At 48.2% G+C, this 20,088-nt stretch overlaps 1 protein-coding gene across 3 annotated transcripts; it reads left to right on the top strand.

The window, feature by feature from the left end:
• Positions 1–8,453: 8,453 nt before the first annotated feature.
• Positions 8,454–16,516, top strand: RNF7 (ring finger protein 7; the record flags this gene model as incomplete). Of its 3 annotated transcripts, none has more annotated exons than XM_080695491.1 (3): positions 8,454–8,628; positions 13,857–13,904; positions 16,175–16,516. In XM_080695491.1, 3 exons carry the CDS (start codon positions 8,454–8,456, stop codon positions 16,291–16,293), a joined length of 342 nt encoding a protein of 113 aa, XP_080551617.1. The 3 variants fall into 3 exon arrangements, with proteins under 3 accessions (XP_080551617.1, XP_080551619.1, XP_080551618.1); XM_080695493.1 differs by having other exon boundaries at positions 8,454–8,621; positions 16,175–16,231; XM_080695492.1 differs by lacking the exon at positions 13,857–13,904.
• Positions 16,517–20,088: the final 3,572 nt, after the last annotated feature.

Raw genomic sequence — 20,088 nt, 5'->3', positions numbered from 1 at the left:
TCTCTGCCTCCCAAGCGCGGGGATTACAAGCGTGCGCCACCATGCCCGGCTCTCCGTCAGTTTTCATCTCCTCTGAAATACTCTACGGCTCTTTTGTTCACATCTGAAATGGATCCACATCGTACCATTAGTGGTCAGCGTCTTCCCTTGAATGAAGCTTTGGAGGATTTATGGAGTTCTCCCCCCCCCCCAAGGCTAATGGCCGTGGTCATGTGCGTGTGTTTTCATGGGTGTGTGGGTCTGTGTGTTATTTGGCAATTTAGTGCATAATTACAGATTCCTTCTGGTCATAGCACCTTTATCTAAGACCTAGAGAGGGTCATTGATAAGTAAAATAAAAAATTAATGCGAGTAAAGTAAAAATAAGTGAGTACAGCGGAGTGTGAAAAACACGAGAGAGGTCCGGTACACGTGGCATGTAAAGTTTTAATGGCACGGCTCTCCCGGGGATCAGGGCGAGGCACTGTGGGGCCCGCGCGCCTGTCCGAAGCTTGAGGACGCGGGCTCTCCTTTTCAAGGTATGCATCTCCCGAGAGGAGGGTTTACTCGCGGGAACGCCCAATTCTCGCGGGGGTTTCAGCCCCTCCCTTGCTCTGCAGAGGTCATGTGACACAAAGTCACATGAGTGCAGGACCCAACTTATCATTCCGGCCTTTTGATGGTAGGGATAACGGATGACGATTGGACCCTCTAGCTTCTTCCTGCTGTCAAGGGGCGTCGTCAGGGGCCCCAGGCCGGGAGGAGTCGGGAGTCCAGTCCCCCAGAAGGGGGTGCAGGTGGGTGCATAGCTGCAGTGCTAATTGGAGGTTACCCTGGACAGCTTAGTGATGTGCGCTTGAGGAGGCTTGAACAGGCAAGGGCCTTTTCCAAGGGAGCAGTCTGATTGGTAGGCGTGGCTTTACCCCACTTCAGGCAGGCTCCTGGAGGTAGTCGTCATTGCAGTCCTCCACACCTAGGTGGCGCTCCAGAGGGCTGAGCCGCCACCACCAGCTGAAGGGCAGCTACCAGGGATCTGCTTTTTGGCAAAGTCGGAGTGTACGCTCCATTTTCGCCTATTTCTCTCTGGAATTAAAACTTAGATGCCATGTTAAGGTTCTGTCAGCTGCGACGGACCTATACTCACAAAGAGCGCGTCCCGGGGCTGGTGTCCGGCAAGAATGGCAACGCAGACTCCCCATGGGCAGAGGGTGTAGCCCCAGCCCTGGCGTTTCCCACAGCACCTAGGGCGCGCCCATGCGGGCCGCCCAGCAAAATTGCAGTCTGGCGAGGGCCAAGATGGCGACTGTGACATCACCAGGCAGCGACTATGCGCCATCACAAAATGGCAGCTGGCGGGAAAATAAATGGCAGCTGATAGGGGAGAGCATTTGGAGGGATACCAGACTGCTTATAAAAGTCCCTAACTATTCCTGGGCCACCACAACCCATTTCCCAACTCGTATCAAGGCAGACAGGCTCTCAGGGCATCTGCTAGTATAAAGGTTCGACTTCCCATAATTGGTCACGGGCGGAAACGAAGAACAGGAAATGGGCGTCCCCGATTTCCCTGCTCAATCGTTCGGAAACGGAGGTTAAGAGATAGGGAAGAACGTCTTCGTTCCTTCTCAAAACCGGAGGATGACCTGGTCATCCACAGGGTGGTCCCAGTGGACCAGGGGACAATGGGTCACCAAGCGCTTGGATTTTGGGGTCCCAGTGAACTGGAAGACCCAAGTCCAGAACCTGCTAACCAAGGGAAGGAGGCAGTTTACCGGAGTGAAGTGTTGCCAGCCAGTGCTGGCTGCGACAGAAGCGCTGAGAAGCTGCTGGGGGTGCGGTGGATCTGGGGCACGCAGATGCTGGTGGCTGGTGTGGATGTCACTGACGGCTGGCGCAGGCGGGATCAAATGGTGGCACGCAGGCGGCATGGCTTGTCCAGTTTGCGGCGTGGAGACAAAATGGCTTCCAGGCATGCGGCAGTCACTGAGGCTGGGCCCCGAGAAGCACCGCCAGTGAGCCTGGCTTGGGCAGGCGAAACGGAGCAGCAGCAGTGAGTAGAGCTACGCCTGGTGCGGGTGACTGTGGCGGACACCGAAGCCGGCTGTGCACCGCCCAATGAGCCTGGCTTGGGGCGGGCGGGGCAAACCGGCCAGAGGTCCCAGCTGTGACCGGAGCGCCGAGCTGGAACGGCGGTTTTAGGAGGTCCAAGCAGCAGGCAGAGGTCCTGGCCCGTGCAGGAGGTCGGCAAGCAGAGCAGGTGCCAGCATCACCGCCTGGCTCCAGGCGGGTGGAACTGGCAGCCTGGCGGCCGGCGGAGCCTACACGCCCTGGCAGTGGTGGCTGCGGCCACGGTGGCAGTGGAAGATGGCCGTCGGCGCTCCAGAAGAGAGCACGTGGGCAGGAAAAGATGGCCACTGGCTCTCAGCAGAGCGCAGGGCCGGAATGATGGCCGCAGACTCTCAGCAGAGTGCGGGATCAGAAAGATGGCCACCGGCTCTCAGCAGAGCGCGGGGCCGGAAAGATGGCCGCGAGCTCTCAGCAGAGCTCAGAGCTGGAAGATGGCCACCGGCTCTCAGCAGAGCGTGGGGCCGAAAAGATGGCCGCGAGCTCTCAGCAGAGCTCGGGGCTGGAAAGATGGCCGTGGACTCTCAGCAGAGCCTGGGGCGGGAAGAAGGCCGCAGGCTCTCCCGGAGAGCGCGGGGCTGGGGAAGAAGGCTTACGGTCCGGGCAGGCACGGGGCGGCAGCGGCGGCAGTGGTGGGAGCAACGCCTACAAGCGGAGCGCTGGTGTGGGACCTCACAGTCGAGCTGCTGGCGGGTCGGAGAGTCCGGGCTTAAAAAGAGAGTAAAAATAAAAAGAGAAAACAGAAAAAAAAAAAAGGAAAAAAAATGGGGAGGGACCCAAGAGTTCTCCCGGTTCGGCACCAAATGATAAGTAAAATAAAAAATTAATGCGAGTAAAGTAAAAATAATGTAAGTACGGCGGAGTGTGAAAAACACGAGAGAGGTCCGGTACACATGGCATGTAAAGTTTTAATGGCACGGCTCTCCCGGGGATCAGGGTGAGGCACCGTGGGGCCCGCGCGCCTGTCCGAAGCTTGAGGACGCGGGCTCTCCTTTTCAAGGTATGCATCTCGCAAGATGAGGGTTTACTCGCGGGAACGCCCAATTCTCACGGGGGTTTCAGCCCCTCCCTTGCCCTGCAGAGGTCATGTGACACAAAGTCACATGAGTGCAGGACCCAACTTATCAGTCATGAATTGTAACATTCAGCCTGACCAAAGAGGACCAGCAAACGTCCAGGGTCTCGTGGGAATGAACAGAATTGTTTCCAGGAAAGATGTAAGATGAGCCGTGACTTCTGCAAGACGAATACGTTGGAAATCAGACTTGCTTCACAGGGGATTCCCAGCAGGAGGACCAGGGGTGGTTTAGGCTAATTTTCATCTCTGGCTTCTAGGAATAAGTTTTCCTTTCTTCTCTCCTCCTTTTCTCTTTTATTTTTTTTCTTTTTGTTTGTGTGTGTTGGGTGGGGAGCTGCTGAGGATGGAACCCAGGTTCTTGTACCTGCTGGGCAAGGGCTCTGCCACTGAGCTACAGCCTCAAACCCAGGAAAAGAGATTTTTTATTTTGTGTACTTCCAAACATCAGTCCTTTTGGAATAACTAAGCCAGCTCAGGAAGCAAATGTCCGTAAAGATTTAGGTTTGCTTGTTCACTTTTCCTATAAAGGGATCCAGAGCGGGTCATTGGAGTGTAAGGATTATTTTGAGCTAAAGGTATCTGAGAATGAACAGATACAGAAAGAGCTGTTTGTAGCTGGGCGTGGTAGCTCATGCCTGTAATCCCACTACTTGGGAGGCTGAGGTAGGCAGGAGGATTGCAGGTTCAAGGTCAGCCTCAGCAACTTCGTGAGCTCTCGGCAACTTAAGACCCTGTTTCCAAATAATAAAATAGAGTCCAGTGGTAGAAGGCCCTTAGGTTTCATCCATAGTAACCCCCACCACACACACACAAAAAAGAAAAGAGTGTTGTTTGTTTTATATCTGAACTCTCCTATCTAACAAAAAGCAGTACCCCCAGAAAAGAATTCAGTGGCCATAAGTCCCTTCTCCAGGAGTTTCAAAACCAGAAAATGTTGACTCTTTTTTACCAGAGAAGTCAGCACTGGGATAATGAACCACCTAAACAGACATTTAGTCACTAATGTCAATTTGCCTCTATTTATTCTTCTAGGAGTTCTTTTATCTTTCCTAAAACGTATTCCCCATAAGCATCCTTTTTTATTTTTTATTTTTATTTTTATATTTTTGGTACTGGAAATTGAACCCAGAGGCATTCTACCTCCAGGCTACACTCCCAATCTGATTTTTTTATTTCTTATTTGGAAAAAGGGTCTCACTAGGTTACCAAGAGCCTCACTAAGTTGCCGGGGCTGGCTTCAAACTTCTGATCCTCCGGTCTCGGCCTCCCAAATACTGGGATTACAAGCATGCGCCACCACGCCCGGCTAAACATCCTTTATCCCCCTCCTTATTCATATGGTATAGAAACCCCCAACTCTATATTTCTGTGAACTCCAACTATTTCTGTGACTAAAAAAAGTCTTTTCTTTTGCAAGCTTAATTCACAACCCTCCTGGGCACTATGCCTGAGAATAGAAAAGTTTTTCCTCCCCAACAACAGGAAAAATTCTTTCAGGAAAGATGAATGGCATGAAGGAATGAGAAAATGATAACTGAAGTGAAGATCAAAGAAATAATCAAAAACATTTGCTTGCACGGGGAAACAAGTTTTCTCTAAAAGACTAAAGTATTTTTGCTTTAAGGGGAAAAAAATCTCTAAAATAAAAGTAACCGTGGCTTCAATGAACTGAGCATAAGGAAGAGAGATTGTGCAGCTGAAGAAACAGGTCATGCTTTTTTAATGGAATCCAGGGCTTGTGTCTGGTTTTGTTGACACACATCTAGAATTTGTTGGTAAGAGTAAATTGAAGGTAGGCCGAGCATAGTGACACATACCTATAATTCCAGTATTTGGGAGGCTGACTCGGGAGGATCACAAGTTCAAGGCCAGCCTCAGCAACTTAGCAAAACCCTCAGCAACTTGGCAAGGTCCTGTTTCAAAATAATAAACATATATAGCCGGGCGTGGTGGCGCACACTTGGAATCCCAGTACTTGGGAGGCTGAGACAGAAGGATTGCAGGTTCACAGCCAGACTCAGCAACTTAGTGAGGCCCTTTGCAAATTACTGAGACCCTGTTTTAAAATTAAAAAATTTTTTAAAAAGGGCTGGGAGAGTAGCTCAGAGGTAGAATGTCCCTGGGTTCAACCTCAGTTCTGAATGAATTAAAAAATAAATAATAAAAATATAATAAAAATTAATTTGGCTCGGAGTGTGGCTCAGAGGTAGAATGTCCTTGTGCTCAATCTCCACTACCAAAAAAGAAAAAAGTAAATCAAAGCCACGCATGGTGGCGAACGCTTGTAATCCCAGTACTTTGGAGACTGAGACAGGAGGATCGCAGGTTGGCGGCCAGCCTCAGCTACTTAGTGAGGCCCTCGGCAACTTCGTAAGACCCTGTTTCAAAATAAAAAAAAATATATAGGTTGGGAGGCTGAGACAGAAGGATTATGGTTAGAGGACAACCTCAACCACTTAGTGAGGCCCTTTACAACTCAGTGAGACCCTGTTTTAAAATAAGAAAAAAGCCAGGCATGGTGGTGCACGCTTGTAATCCCAGCACTTGGGAGGCTGAGACAGGAGTATCCCGCAGGTTCGAAGCCAGCCTCAGTCACTTAATGAGGCTCTCAGCAACTTAGTGAGACCCTGTTTCCAAATATAAAATAGGTTGGGGCTATAACTCGGAGGTAGAAAGCCCCTGAGTTCCATCCCCAGTACCACAAAGAAATAAAAAATAAATAAGGAAGAAAAAATAGGGCTGGGGGTGTAGCTGGAGGTAGAATACCCCTGGGTTCCATCCTCAATGAGAGAGAGAGAGAGAGAGAGAGAGAGAGAGAGAGAGAGAGAGAGAGATAGATATCTGGGGGTGTAGCTCAAAGAATGCCCAGATTGAATCTTAAATTCTGGAAAAAAAAAAAAAAAGTCAATTGAAGGGTTGTGGAGGATCACAAGCCGAGCAGGATGAGGCCAAGAGGTGCGTGCTTGCTCCAGGGCCCTCTGTGGTTGGGGTCAGAGGTCCCTCCAGGTGACGGGCGCACCCCCCCTGCGCCCTCCCCACTCTCTTTCTCCAGCGCAGACTTACGCGTCCTGCCCATCGCTCCATTCCAGTCCCCATGCCATCTCAAAGCCCTCCTGAGATGCTTAGCGTGCACAGCGTCCTCCCTCCTCTCGGCGGTGGTGGCGGGGTCCTGCCTCTGCTCTCACATGCCGGGAAGAGGGCTCCTGCATCTCACCTGGACACCTGCGGGCGGGGACCACTCCTCGGCCTTTCAGCAGCCGTCTGGCTTCCTCCTCTGCCTCTCTCCAAGCGCCCGGTTCCCTCTAAGGGCGCATTTCGTCCTCATCTGGGCCCGGCCTCCCTCCTTTACTAGATGTCTGACATTTATAGCCATCCACGGGCAGATGTGTGGTCGGTGCGCACGAGCAGAACATGTGTTTCCTGCGTTTCATCTGAGTCCACGGGCATGTCTGTCTGGCTCATGAAGAGCCGGCTCCCATCACACCCGCGTCCGCCTGCACCGGCTGCTCTGCGGTGGCAACCGCTGGGGAGGCCGGCGCTCTCCTCTGGTGGTGAAGGCCTCCCATCTCCCCCAGGCCCAACTTCACCTCTTCCTGAAGCGCCCCCTCCCTGAATCAGCCCCGGCAGACACCCCTGGACAGGCAGCACATATTTACATCTAGCCAAACATCAGGGTCTATCCATGTTATAGGTATGTTATATGTTTCTGTATGTGTTCTCCTCTCCCCTACCAGGCCCCACAGCTCCCTGGACACGAAGCCGAGGCTCTGAGCCCCAAACCTCACCCTGGAGGTGTGTCTCGGGCCATATCCTCACTTCCAGACCCAATAACCTGACCACACAGCTAAGAGGAAGGAAGTTTTATTTGCTCACAGTGTTGTTTGTTTGTTTGTTTGTTTGTTTGTTTGTTTAGCAGTACTGGGGTTGGAACCCAGGGGCATTCTACCTCTGAGCTACACCCCAAGCCACACCCACTGGCCAGGTTACCACCCAGCGAATCCATTACAATGGCTGTACCACTGATGATGTTACAGCCCTCCTGACTTAATTACATCAACTCTGAACATGAATACATGAGCTCCTCAGGGTACAGTCTATATCTAACTATAACAAGGTGTCTACCAGTGGGCAAAGGTGGGCCTGTGGTTTCTCTTCATGTCTGTTTTTTCATCAGAGACCTCTGTTTTGCTAGGGAAAACGTAAAAGATGGCCCTGGGCTAACAGGAGAACCTTGGTCTCCAAATTGTCACTTTCACATAATAGCTGTGGGATCTTTGGCAAGTTCCTTCACTTCTCTGACTTGGTTACTCCTGCTTATAAGAGGAGGTTAAACTCATCCAAGTGTGATCTGTAGGATCTCCAGGATCCCCTTAGGGATGAGTAAGGGGGAAAAAATCACATAACAATATTCCTAGCTACTTTCTATTTTCCCCTCCCATTCTTTTGAGTGTACAGTGGAAATTTTTTTTAGAAATGACATGTGATGTCACTGCCCTAATAACTATTTTTAACGAGTACATTTTATTTTTTTTTTATTTGCTTATTTCTGAGATACTGGGGATGGAACACAGGGGCCTTCTATCTCCAGGCTACACACCCAGATGTATTTTATTATTTTTATTTTGAAACAGGGTCTCACTAAATTTCAGAGGGCCTCAATAAGTAGCTGAGGCTGGCCGCCAACCTGCAATCCTCCCATCTCAGCTTCTCAACTACTGGGATTACAAGCGTGCACCCACCATGCTCAGCTAACCAGGCAATTTTTTATTTTTTAGGTACTGGGAATGAAACCCAGAGGCCTTCTACCTCTGGGCTACACCCCTAGACCTATTTTATATTTTATTTGGAAACGGGGTCACACTAAGTTGCTGTTCAATCCCTTGTCTCAGCCTCCCAAATACTGGGATGACAAGCGTGCGCCGCCACGCCCGGCCACCCCGGCAATTTTTGACAGTGGCAAACTTAAGGCCACGTAGCCTGCAGCGTCAGTGCGCCTGCTCGCAGGCTACACACCACAGCTCGGGACAGGGGTCAACCCCAAAGGCTCCCAGCCCTGCAGCCCCGGGCGGCCGCAGGGAGGCGGGTGGCTACTGCGCAGGCGCGCGTGACGTCACCGGGCCGCGCCAGCCAATCGCGCGCGGCGCCGGCGGGGCTCGGCGGTGGCCCGCGGCCTGCGGGCGGCGCTATGGCCCGTCGCGCGGCCCCTGCGAGCCGCCATAGTCGCCCGCCTCCCTTAAGCCAACGTCCTCGCCGCGGGCCCCGCGCCGGCGCCATGGCCGACGTGGAAGACGGCGAGGAGCCGTGCGCCCTGTCGTCGCACTCGGGGAGCGCGGCCTCTAAGTCGGGGGGCGACAAGATGTTCTCGCTCAAGAAGTGGAACGCGGTGGCCATGTGGAGCTGGGACGTGGAGTGCGATACGTGCGCCATCTGCAGGGTCCAGGTGATGGGTAAGCGCGGCGCGCCCGGCCGGGGCGGCGGGGCGGCCTGGGAGCAGGCGGGGGTGCGGGGCCAGCGCGCGGGGCCTGAGCGCGGGAGGTGCGCAGTAATGACGTCAGCGACCCAGGGAGCGGTGGGCGGGAGGTGCGCAGTAATGACGTCAGAAACCCAGGGAGCGGTGGGTGGGAGGCGCACGGTAATGACGTCAGCGGTCCAGGGAGCGGTGGGCGGGAGGTGCGCAGTAATGACGTCAGAAACCCAGGGAGCGGTGGGTGGGAGGCGCACGGTAATGACGTCAGCGGTCCAAGGAGCGGTGGGTGGGAGGCGCACGGTAATGGCGTCAGAGATCCAGGGAGCGGTGGGTGGGAGGTGCGCGGTAATGACGTCAGCGGTCCAGGGAGCGGTGGGTGGGTGTTGCGCAGTAATGACGTCAGAGATCCAGGGAGGTGCGCAGTAATGGCGTCAGAGATCGGGGGGGACGGGAGGTGCACAGTAATGACGTCAGAGATCGGGGGCAGTGTGCGTAGTAATGACGTCAGCGATCAGGGAGCCGTGGGCCCACCCAGGACACAACACTGTGGGTTTGACGGCAGCTGGGAGGAGCCCCAGCTCTATACGAGAGGCTGCCCAGGGTCCGGCTGAAGGCCCCACGCGGTTCTGCAGCCCCTGCGGTTCCGATCGCGGGGTCCTCGGCCTCCAAAGGACGCTGCAGAGGCGCGAGGAAGAGAGCGGGCCCACCCATGGCTTGTAAATCAGCCCAGGTTTCAGACGCGAGGCACAGGCCGAGCTTGACGTCCAAGTGTGCTTTGAGAATCCCTGCTTTTCGTGGGAATTTAAAAATAGGTGGCCTTAGCCGGGTGTGGTGGCGCACGCTTGGAATCCCAGCTTTCGAGAGGCTGAGACAGGAGGATCGAGGTTCGCGAACAGACTCAGCACTCAGTGAGGCTCTTCACAACTCAGTGAGACCCTGTTTCAAAATAAAGAATTAAAAAATAGGGCTGGGGTGGAGCTCGGAGGTAGAATGCCCCTGGGTTCTGTCCCCAGTATCTTAAAAAAAAAAAAAAAAATGTGTCCTTTATTCAGAAACATAAAGCTTCGTCTCCATCTTACCCGCTCCTGTTACAGGATGTCATTTCCTAGAAGAGATACTGGCCCGCTCTGTCGAGCATTTGTGGAGAACCTTCTTTTACAAATACATGTTCTTTCTGTATATTGGGCCAAGTGAAACATTTCATGCTAGCCTAAACTCGCTGGGGTTTATGTTATTTTTACGATCTCAGACTGTCTTGAAAGACAGGTACTATTGAAATGCAAGTTAATGTTTTTAAACAGGGCACTTAAAGTTACTGCGGGCCGCCTTCATTATTGGTGTGTATTGAAAGTAGTTGAAGAGAACTGGTTTCTTTAAGTTTGAAAACTTTGTAGCTTGCCTTGAAAGGTGACAGGATTGGAGAAAATAGGATTATGCATTCTTCCTGGGGGATGAGGATTTAAAGAAGAGATTTCTCACTTTCTGTTTTTTCATTTAAAAATTTTATCTCCTAAATTTCCTTTAGTCTAGAGGAAACTAAACTTCCTTTTAGTACCTTTCTAGTTTGAAGAGCTTGTTTAAAAAGAGGTTTAGTTGCCGGGCCGTGGTGGCGCACTCTTGTAATCCCCGCGCTTGGGAGGCTGAGACAGGAGGATCACAAAGGTTAGAAGCCAGCCTCAGCTACTTAGTGAGGCTTCCAGCAACTTAGTGAGACCCTGTTTCCAAATAAAATATAAAAAAGGTCTGGGAGTATAGCCCGGAGGTAGAAAGCCTCTGGGTTCCACCCAAAAAAAAAAAAAAGTACCACCAAAAAAAAAATAAAGAGGGTTAGTTTTATTTTTGAAAGACCTTTGTTGTGAACATGATTCAAAGTATCTTTTTTTTTTTTTTTTTGCCAGCAATGCAGCCATCCCATCTTTCCCCTTGCCTAAGAACTAGACTTAATTTTTTTCAGTGTGTGAGCCAGGTGTGGTGGCACACATCAGTAATCCCAGTACATAGAAGGCTGAGATGGGAGGATCGCAGGTTCAAGGACAGCCTCAGCAAGTAGTGAGACTCTCATCAACCTAGGAAGACCCTGTTTCCAAATAAGAAATACAATTGGGCTGGGGATGTAGGTCCAAGGTAGAATGCCTCTGGGTTCAATCCCCAGCACCACAAAAGAAAATTTCCATTTTGTGAGGCTTTTTTCCCCCCCAGTACTGGGGATTGAACCCAGGGGCATTCTACCTCTGAGGTACACCCCAGCCATATTTTTTATTTTGAAACAGGGTCTCACTAAGTTGCAGAGGGCCTTTGTGAGGCATTTTTAACTTATCTAAGAGATTTAACCTTTTGTTCTTCTGTTGGACAAGCTTTACTAAAAATTTTATTTCCTAAATTTTCTTTAGTCTAAAGGAAATTAAACTTCCTTTTAGTACCTTTCTAGTTTGAAAAAAAAAAAAAAAAAGCTCTCCAAAAGGCATTTGAAAGGATTTCTTCTTTAAAACGCTATTTTCTCCCCAGAGGGAAAAAGTAAATAGTAAGTAGAAACGCAGAGCCTAAAATAAAGATTGAAATTTAGCAATAAATAAACTTTACTGGGATATTTAGGGTAGGTCGGTGTGGGCTGTAAAGGACGTGCATTCATCATTAACTTCCCTCTAATAACAAATATTCTGCTTCTGCAAGATTAATTTTAATATTTACAGCAGTTGTACTTTAGGTTGAGAAATGTTTCTGGAGTAGACCTCTGTATTTTGTTTATATGATTTTAGTGGCCACTTAGTAACAGCATGCGAAACCTGTTTTTCAGACTTTCTAGTCCTTACTCTGGCATCATTCTAAAAACTGTTCCTGTTGTGTTCCTTTAAAAAAAAAAAAGTGCTGTTTTAAATATTAGGACATCATTAAAAGGGTTTTTTCTTTTGTCTGAAGCTGTGGGAATTTGTAGATTTGCGTCTGGTTTTGGTAACGAATCTACACGTTATAAGCATAATTCAGAGATTTCTAGAGTCTGCAACAAGAACCCAGGTGGTCCTATTTCCTTAGTATTTGAAATATGACACACCTAAATGATGTATTATACTTCTCACTGCAAGATTTGCCTGCCAGGCCATTCTGATGTGGGTGGATGCACCCACCCCTTCATTCTGAAAAGAGCAGTTGGCCCAGTGAGCAAGTGTTGGTGGGAGAGGGGCATAGGTTTGCTGCTGCAGCCAGTTCTAGAAGCAGAGTAACCTCCGTGACTGTCGGTGTTAACCTCAGTGTTTCATGGTTTGTTTTTGTTTTTGTTTTTTTGGTGGTACTGGGGTGGAACCCAGAGGCTTTCTACTTCCGGGCTATACTCGCAGACCTATTTTTATATTTTATTTGGAAACCGGGTCTCACTAAGTTGCGGAGGGCCTCACTAAGTAGCTGAGGCTGGCTTCGAACCTGTGCGATCCTCCTGTTTCAGCCTCCCAAGCGCGGGGATTATAAGCGTGCGCCACCACGCCCGGCCTTTTGTTTTTGTTTTTGGTGATATTGGGGATGGAACCCAGTGGTCTTCTTCCTCTGGGCTACACTCCCAGACCTTTTTATATTTTATTTGGAAACGGGGTCTCTTAAGCCAGCTGAGGCTGGCTTCCAACCTGCGCCATCCTCCTGTCTCCACCTCCCAAGCAGGGGATTACAGATTGCGCCACCACGCCCGGCTGCCTTGTTTTCTTGATTCATCAAAGAGACGGTTGGGATCTCAGCCCTAATATTCTCACGGTTTGTGATGTAGGGGACTAGAGCCAGGTCTAGGTAGGAGTCCTTACTGTTCCATCCCGATCCTCTCGTCTGCTTCACTGTTGGCCAGGGAGCTCCCCAAGTCCAGCCTGGCCCTGGGTGCGCCCTGTGCGGAAGCCCTTGTGCAGAGTCGTCGTTGCCGAGTGACTGGGGCTGCCAGCCGCTCCGAGCGGGTGGTTTTTCTAGCCCTCGCCTCACAAGGGCTGGTGTTGGAAGGGTGAGCGCCACAGGAGCAAACACGCCTGAGCACAAGCCAGCGCCCCAGAGAGGCGGGCTGCTCTCCACGGTTGCTATTTTTACAGAATCATTTTCCTCTACTGATGCTAAAAACTGCTTTTTTCTTTTGATTTGAACTTCCTCTCACCCAGCTTTCCCTCCTCTTTCAACTAGCGAATGAGTCTGTCTCAGTGATCCTTAGAATAATGCTGCATTATCTCCTTCATCAAGCAAGTAGTCCTACAGGTGAATTTTGAAAACTTAGAGTACGCCCTTCAGGTTCCTATTTCTAGTATTGGTTCCCAAGTAATGATTAAAATTTTTACCCATTGTTGAGTAGATGGTTCGGGCTCAGACTTATCTGCAAAAGGGAGAACCTAATATTTCTGGGTGCGTGGGATTTTATCTGCACAGCATTCACAGGTAGGTACCTTCCTCAAAAATAAATATCTCATGAAATGGCCCCCTTCTTACAGGAGAGGGATCGGAGGCTTGTAGAGGTTCGTATTTGGGCGGTAATTGAGGTCAGTGTGCCAGGAAGCCGGGTCTCCTCCAGACCTGCCCCCGCGGAGCCCTCTTCCCTCCCCACCGGCCGCCTTTCGCCAGCGGTGCTGGGGTGATCACGGCAGACCTATTGGGAACACGCTAGATATTAAAATATCAAAGGAACTCACAAGGACCTTAGGGAAGAATGAAATACTGCCGTAGACAGCTCAAAATGTGTCCATGAAAGAACTGGAAAAAACAATGCTTAAAGTAAGTTATAGAGAACCATCGTTAAAATTTAAGAAATACTAGTGGAAACTCTTTCACAATTTATCCCCTTCCAGAACACTTTCTTACTGGTTTCTTGGGTGTCTGTGGTTTTCTTTATGTACATATAGGCATATACGCAGTTTGTTTAAAAGGGTATCTTGGAAATAAACTACGCTCAGGCCAGTCCTGTGAGTGGGCAAGTCCGGCGTGGATGGCGACGTCGGTGCTGTCAAGACATCTTTTCATCAAAGCTTGTTTGTAAAAATAGAGTTGTTAGCCCTCGCAAAATTGCTCCCGGTCATAAATAAATGAGTAGAATGCCGTGTGCTTTGTTCCTCTTTAGATAGTTATTTTCAGATGAGGAATTAATAGTACAAGTCTTATCTTCATCTCTAGCCCTTCGGGCTCTTATCTGACTTTGAAGTATCTGGATTTGAAGGTCGCATTCTGAGCCCTGATGAGACGCTGTTTGTTTGCTTTTAGATGCCTGTCTCCGCTGTCAAGCTGAAAACAAGCAGGAGGACTGTGTGGGTATGTCTGTGTCCAGCTTCTCTCTCTTGCTTTCTCAACTGGAGGGCTTCTCTCAGTGGGGATGTTTGAATTTGCAATTAAGATTGACTTTAGCAATACACAAAAATAAACTGTAAAGCAGTGATCCATTGTTGACAGAAAATGTGTTGGTTCCAGAGGCCTTCGTGGAGTGGATCTGTTAGTAGTCCTTTTCTTGTAATTAAGAATTGGTTCTTCAGATAGGGTCACAGTGAACATTTTGGTAATCAAAAAGAAATGATAATGTTTCATTAAGAGAATTATAAAATAAGCAACTTGTCAAAATATCATTTGCATTTTGACTGACCTCAGTCAATTTGGCTTCTAATAAAGCACTGCAGTTTTCAGAACTCTGTGATGATACAGTAATTAACATTTAACCAAGGTAGAAAGAATTCAGTCTCGGTTTTTTTTAAGAATGTGGTTTGTGTGTTAAAATCTATTAAATTCTCTTTATAGTCTTGACTACAAAAGTTGTTTTGGACTAAATTTAAGCAGTTTAAAGATTTTTATGTCCTGGTTCTTGGGATGATCATTTTTAGGTTGCTTTTTTAAATGTTTACAGCTTTTTTCTAGAATGAAAGGTTGACTTTATATTTTGTGTTTGCATGGTTTATATGCAGCTTCTTAATAGTAATGATTTGAGCCAGGCGTGGTGGCGCACGCTTATAATCCCAGCGCTTGGGAGGCTGAGACAGGAGGATTGCACAGGTTCGAAGCCGGCCTCAGCAACTTAGTGAGGCTCTCAGCAACTTAGTGAGACTCTTGTTTCCAAATAAAATATAAAATAGGTCTGGGAGTATAGCCTAGGGATAGAAAAGCCCCGGGTTCCACCCCCATTACCACAAAAAATAAAATAATAAAAAATAGGGCTGGGGGTGTATCTCGGAAGGTAGAGTACCCCTAGGTTCCACCCCCAGTACTGCAAAATAATGATTTATGCAGTTTGGGTCAAGTTGTGTTTCTTCATTCTGGAGCACAGAATATCTTCCCCTGCTCCCTCCTCCCCATCCAGGGTTTATAAGTAGTCCTGTTCTCACTGGCCTTCCTTCAATCTCGTTCTGTTGTCACTTAAATCAGTGGCTTAAGCAAGGTACAAATGAAGCCCAAATTAGAAGTTGCATTATTTCAGATTGTGGATAATGGCTCTTGGCTTACATTTTTTCTTTTGTGCTCCTTGTTTAAAAATGATTAATTTAAGCTGCCAGGCGAATTGGTACACGCCTTTAATCCCAGTACTTGGGAGGCTGAGATGGGAGGATTGCAGGTTTGCAGCCAGCCTCAGCCACTTAGTGAGGCCATCGCAACTCAGTGAGATCCTGTTTCAAAATAAAGAATAAAAAAAAAAAAAATAGGCCTGGGGTGTAGCTCAGAGGTAGATACCCCTGGGATCCATCCTCAGTACCACCAAAAAAAAAAACTATTAATTTGAGCTGGGTGTGGTGACACCTGCAGTCCCCGTGCTGGGGAGGCTAAGATCACAGGCTCAGGATGAGCCTCGGCAACTTAGTGAGGTTCTCCACAACTTGTGAGAAACTCGGGCCAGTGAAGTAGCTCAAAGGTAGGATGTCCCTAGGTTCAATCCCCAGTACCACCAGAAGAAAAAGAAAAAGAATTAATTAGGAGTTGTCAAGGGTGGGCCGCTCTCTTTGATCACGGAGAGACATCTCCAGCCGACCACTTTGAAAATCTCCTTGTCACGTGATTAATTGCACTGCATGCGTGGGTGACTTGACAGAGCTCGTCACTTCTAGAAAACAGCACCACAGACAACTGATAATGTGTAAAAGCATGTCGTCTGTTTATAATAGCCACTTATAATTAGTATGGACTGGAAACTTATAAAAGTTACTATTTCTTGGTAAATAAAAACCAGAAAGACATTTTTAAATAAAGTAAGTCAAGGCCAAAAGATCTGTAAGGCCGGGGTGTGACGGGCCTGGGCTGTAGGGGAGGTGCAAGGCCGTAATCTCCAGGCTTCAGGAAGGGAGCGTGAGGCGCTGCCTAGGAACGGGCCATCGTGTCCCCAGAAGGGCGCAGAGTCTCCCGAACGCAGCGACCGATGGAGCTCTAAGTGTAAGTTACACGCATAGGTTTATCTGCTCGGTTTTTTTGTAGACAGAAAAGTTCTATTAACCAAATACCATCTTTATTTTTTATGAACCATGACTTTTATTCATAATATAAAATAAACTATAATTTTGAGCTAGTCGCTTGGGTGAGACGTGGTTGTCGGTGCTTTTTTCTTTCAGTGGTCTGGGGCGAGTGTAACCATTCCTTCCACAACTGCTGCATGTCCCTGTGGGTGAAGCAGAACAACCGCTGCCCTCTGTGCCAGCAGGACTGGGTGGTCCAGAGAATCGGCAAGTGAGGCGGCGCTGGGCCATGGCGGCGCAGGCCAGGACCGCGGCGCAGGCCAGGACCGCGGCGGCTCCGGACTCATCGAGGCACGGCCTAGCGTTCGCCAGTTTTGTGTTTAGAAATTCTCTGCAATTAAGAAGATAATTTATTCAAGATGGTCTTCCTACCTCTGGTACGTGTCACACACACCGCTGAGAAGCGCTAAGACAGGAAAGAAGGCCAAGTCAGGTGACCTTGGAGTTCACCTGTCATACCCAGGAGGACTCTGCGTGCTACGGCAGATGGTTTAAATAGAAAGACAGTGTACAGGAACAAATAAAGCGCAGTTTAAAACCCAACGCTCTTCCTCAGTGTGTTCCTAATAATTATTTTGTGGGGAAAGAGGTTCAATTCATGACGTCTTTATTTGATATGAGAGTTTTAAATTTGGACCCTGAACAGACAGGCATGTTGGGTTTGGGTTGCCTTTGGGATTTTTCTCTTATCTTTTATTCCTTAACAAAACCCAAGCTCACCTCACTCAAATCGAGTGTTAAAAGGACGGTATTTTCTGCTTCTTGTTGGTATGTGTGTTTTAGGCAAAATATTAATCACAGGAAATGTTTACCACTCGGTGTTTTAATAAACGACTTTCCATTTCATTCGTTACTGCGATTTCATGTCAACCTTAAACTAACTTGTCAAGTAAATACTTTCACTCAGTTTGAAAAAATGTGTGTTTTCTTTCATTTGACAATAAAACTTAAGTTTATTACATGGAAACATAAGTGCAAAGAAACACTTAGATTTTCTCAAGCTCATTACATTCGAGGGAGGCTTTTTGGCAGCCAGTCGTGGAGTACAAGTTCGTTTGGGGTTCTTCTGTCATAAAGGACAGAGATGCGGAGACGGTGTTTTAAAATATAATAAATAGAATGAAAATAGAATTCTGCATGCTTTCATATTGGCTACTTTTTGTTAAGCCAGTTTCTCAGGGAATTTTTTGTTTCTTTTTTTTTTTTAATTTTCAAGTTATTGAAAAAAGTATATAAGCTGGGTGTGGTGGTGCACGCTTGTAATCCCAGTACTTGGGAGATAAAGAACAGAGGATCGCGGTTCGCGGCCAGCCTCAGCTACTTAGTGAGGCCCTCCACAACTTACCGAGACCTGTTTCAAAATAAAGAATAAAAAATGGGGCTGGGGGTGTAGCTTGGAGGTAGAATGCCCCTGGGTTCCATCCCCAGCACCACACAAAAAAGTATATAGATCAGGCCATTTGCATGTGTTCATCACTATACAGTGAACTATTCCAGTGGCTTTTTGTTTAAGCTTTTAAAAGTCTACATCCATAAAATGCAAATGAAATATTTGGCTTTGCCACGGAGCGGGGAACAGCCTAAGTATGAGGTTGCTGAAGTGGATATGGCAGTATGTAAATGAAATCTGGAGGAGGGTGGTAAGTCGTTGGTTTTCCACACAGCAAAACCACAGCCGCCTAACAAAGCCCTGCTCTGTTCTACACGCAGCTGAGGGCAGGGAGGAGGAGGGCCGGACAAGGCAGCTCTGATCCCCCGTCCTGGGCTGTGTCAGCTGGTCTGCATAGAGCCAGGGGGACACTGCTTCATCAGAAAGAGTGTGCTGTGGCATTCAGTTGTGGGCCCCAACAAAAAGGCATTGAACAGGTATTTCTTTCCCTTTGACTAATGTTGAATGTTATTTAATGGCATTTTTGGACATTTTGGTTACTTTTTTTTCCCCTTTTTTGTGGTGCTAGGAAGTGAGCCCAGGGCTTTCTCCCTCTGAGCTACACCCCCAGTCGGATTTTATTTGGAAACACTATCTCACTAAGCTGCTGATGGCCTTGCTTAAATTGCTGAGGCTGAGCCTCAGGCTTGTAATCCCAGCATTTGGGAGGCTGAGACAGGAGGATCGCAGTTCGAGGACAGCCTCAGATACTACTTAGGCCCTTTGCAACTCAATGAGACCCTGTTTCAAAATAAAGAAGAAAAATTAGGGCTGGGGCTGTAGCTCAGAGGTGGAATGCCTCTGGGTTCCATCCCCAATGTGGGGGGGGGGGGTTGCTGAGGCTAGTTGCTGACCAAACCCACCATCCTCCTGTGTTCCTCATTTATTTATTTATTTATTTATTTTGTGGTACTGGGTATAGAACTCAAGGGCATTCCACCTCCAGGCTACACCCCCAGCTCTTTGTTTGTTTGTTTGTTTTTTAGATTCTTTATTTTGAAACAAGTTCTCACTGAGTTGCAGAGCCTCACCAAGTACCTGAGGCTGTCTTCAAACCTGGGACCCTCCTGTCTCAGCCTTCCAGGGACTGAGATTACAGAAGCGTGCCACCCCACCCAGAAGTACACAAATATTTTATCTTTTTATTTTTTGGTGGTACTGGGGGTGGAACCCAGAGGCTTTCTACCTCTGGGCTATACTCCCAGACCTATTTTTATATCTTATATGGAAACAGGGTCTCAGGAAGTTGCTGAGAGCCTCACTAAGTGGCTGAGGCTGACTTCGAACCTGCGCGATCCTCCTGTCTCAGCCTCCCAAGCGCGGGGATTACAAGCGTGTGCCACCACGCCCAGCTAGGTACACAAATATTTTAAATTTTAATCTACTTTAAATTGAACATTTGAATGGTAGAACAAAATACATGAAAATGTCATGAAGTTCCTCTTTACCACATTTATATCAGTCCATTTTTGCCATGGTTAGGTTCTGTTTTAAAAAAAATGTGTCTGACAGGGCAAGTGTTTTCTGTGGGTTTCCAACTTTTTGCTAACCAGGGTGTGACTTCGGGCAGTTGCTACATCTCCCCGTACCTGTGGTAAGTAGTAATTCCCACCTCACAGGTGGCTTGGAGGGCTGTGGGGTACAGGTCTGTGGGCTCCTGGCGAGTGCTACTGTTACTCCTGCATTTTAGTTGTTAGGAAGCTCTTTTAATAGATCTACTTTAAAGTCAGTATGTTTTCAGTTACAGGCTACAGCATTCCTGGCTTCTCAATAAAAGAAGCTATAAGAAAGAAGCTCACTACTCTTTCTTTCTTTCTTTCTTTCTTTCTTTCTTTCTTTCTTTCTTTCTTTTTCTTTCTTTTTTCTTCAGTACTGGGAATGGAACCCAGGGATATTCTATCTCCGAGCTACACCCCCAGCCCTATTTTTTTTATTTTTATTTATTACGTTTTTTTTTGGTGGTACTGGGGGTGGAACCCAGAGGCTTTCTACCTCCGGTCTATACTCTTAGACCTTTTTTTTTTTTTTTTTTTTTTTTTTTTTGGTGGTACTGGGGTTCCTGGAAGCCCTTCTTCCTCCGGGCTACACTCCCAGACCTATTTTATATTTTTGAAACAGGGTCTCTTACGCCAGCACGGCTGGCTTCGAACCTGCGTGATCCTCCTGTCTCCACCTCCCAAGCGCGGGGATTACAAGCGTGCGCCACCACGCCCAGCTAGACCTATTTTTTTTAATATTTTATTTGGAAACAGGGTCTCACTAAGTTGCTGAGAGCCTCACTAAGTAGCTGAGGCTGGCTTCGAACCTGCGCGGTCCTCCTGTCTCAGCCTCCCAAGCGCGGGGATTACAAGCATGCGCCGCCACGCCCGGCTTTTATTCTTTATTTTGAAACAGGGTCTCACTGAGTTGTGGAGGGCCTCACTATGTAGCTGAGGTTGTAAGTATTGAACTGTCGTTTTAATTTTAGGATGCCCATCTTTGTAGGAATGTTTTTGGGTTTTGGCTTTGGTTTTGCAGTACTGGGAATGGGACCCGGGGGCATTCTACCTCTGAGTGACACCCCCAGCCCTATTTTATTATT

The sequence above is a fragment of the Muscardinus avellanarius genome, assembly GCF_963383645.1.
Source record: "Muscardinus avellanarius genome assembly, chromosome: 5".
Classification (NCBI taxonomy): domain Eukaryota; kingdom Metazoa; phylum Chordata; class Mammalia; order Rodentia; family Gliridae; genus Muscardinus; species Muscardinus avellanarius.
This window is presented reverse-complemented; position numbering and strand designations above follow the sequence as displayed.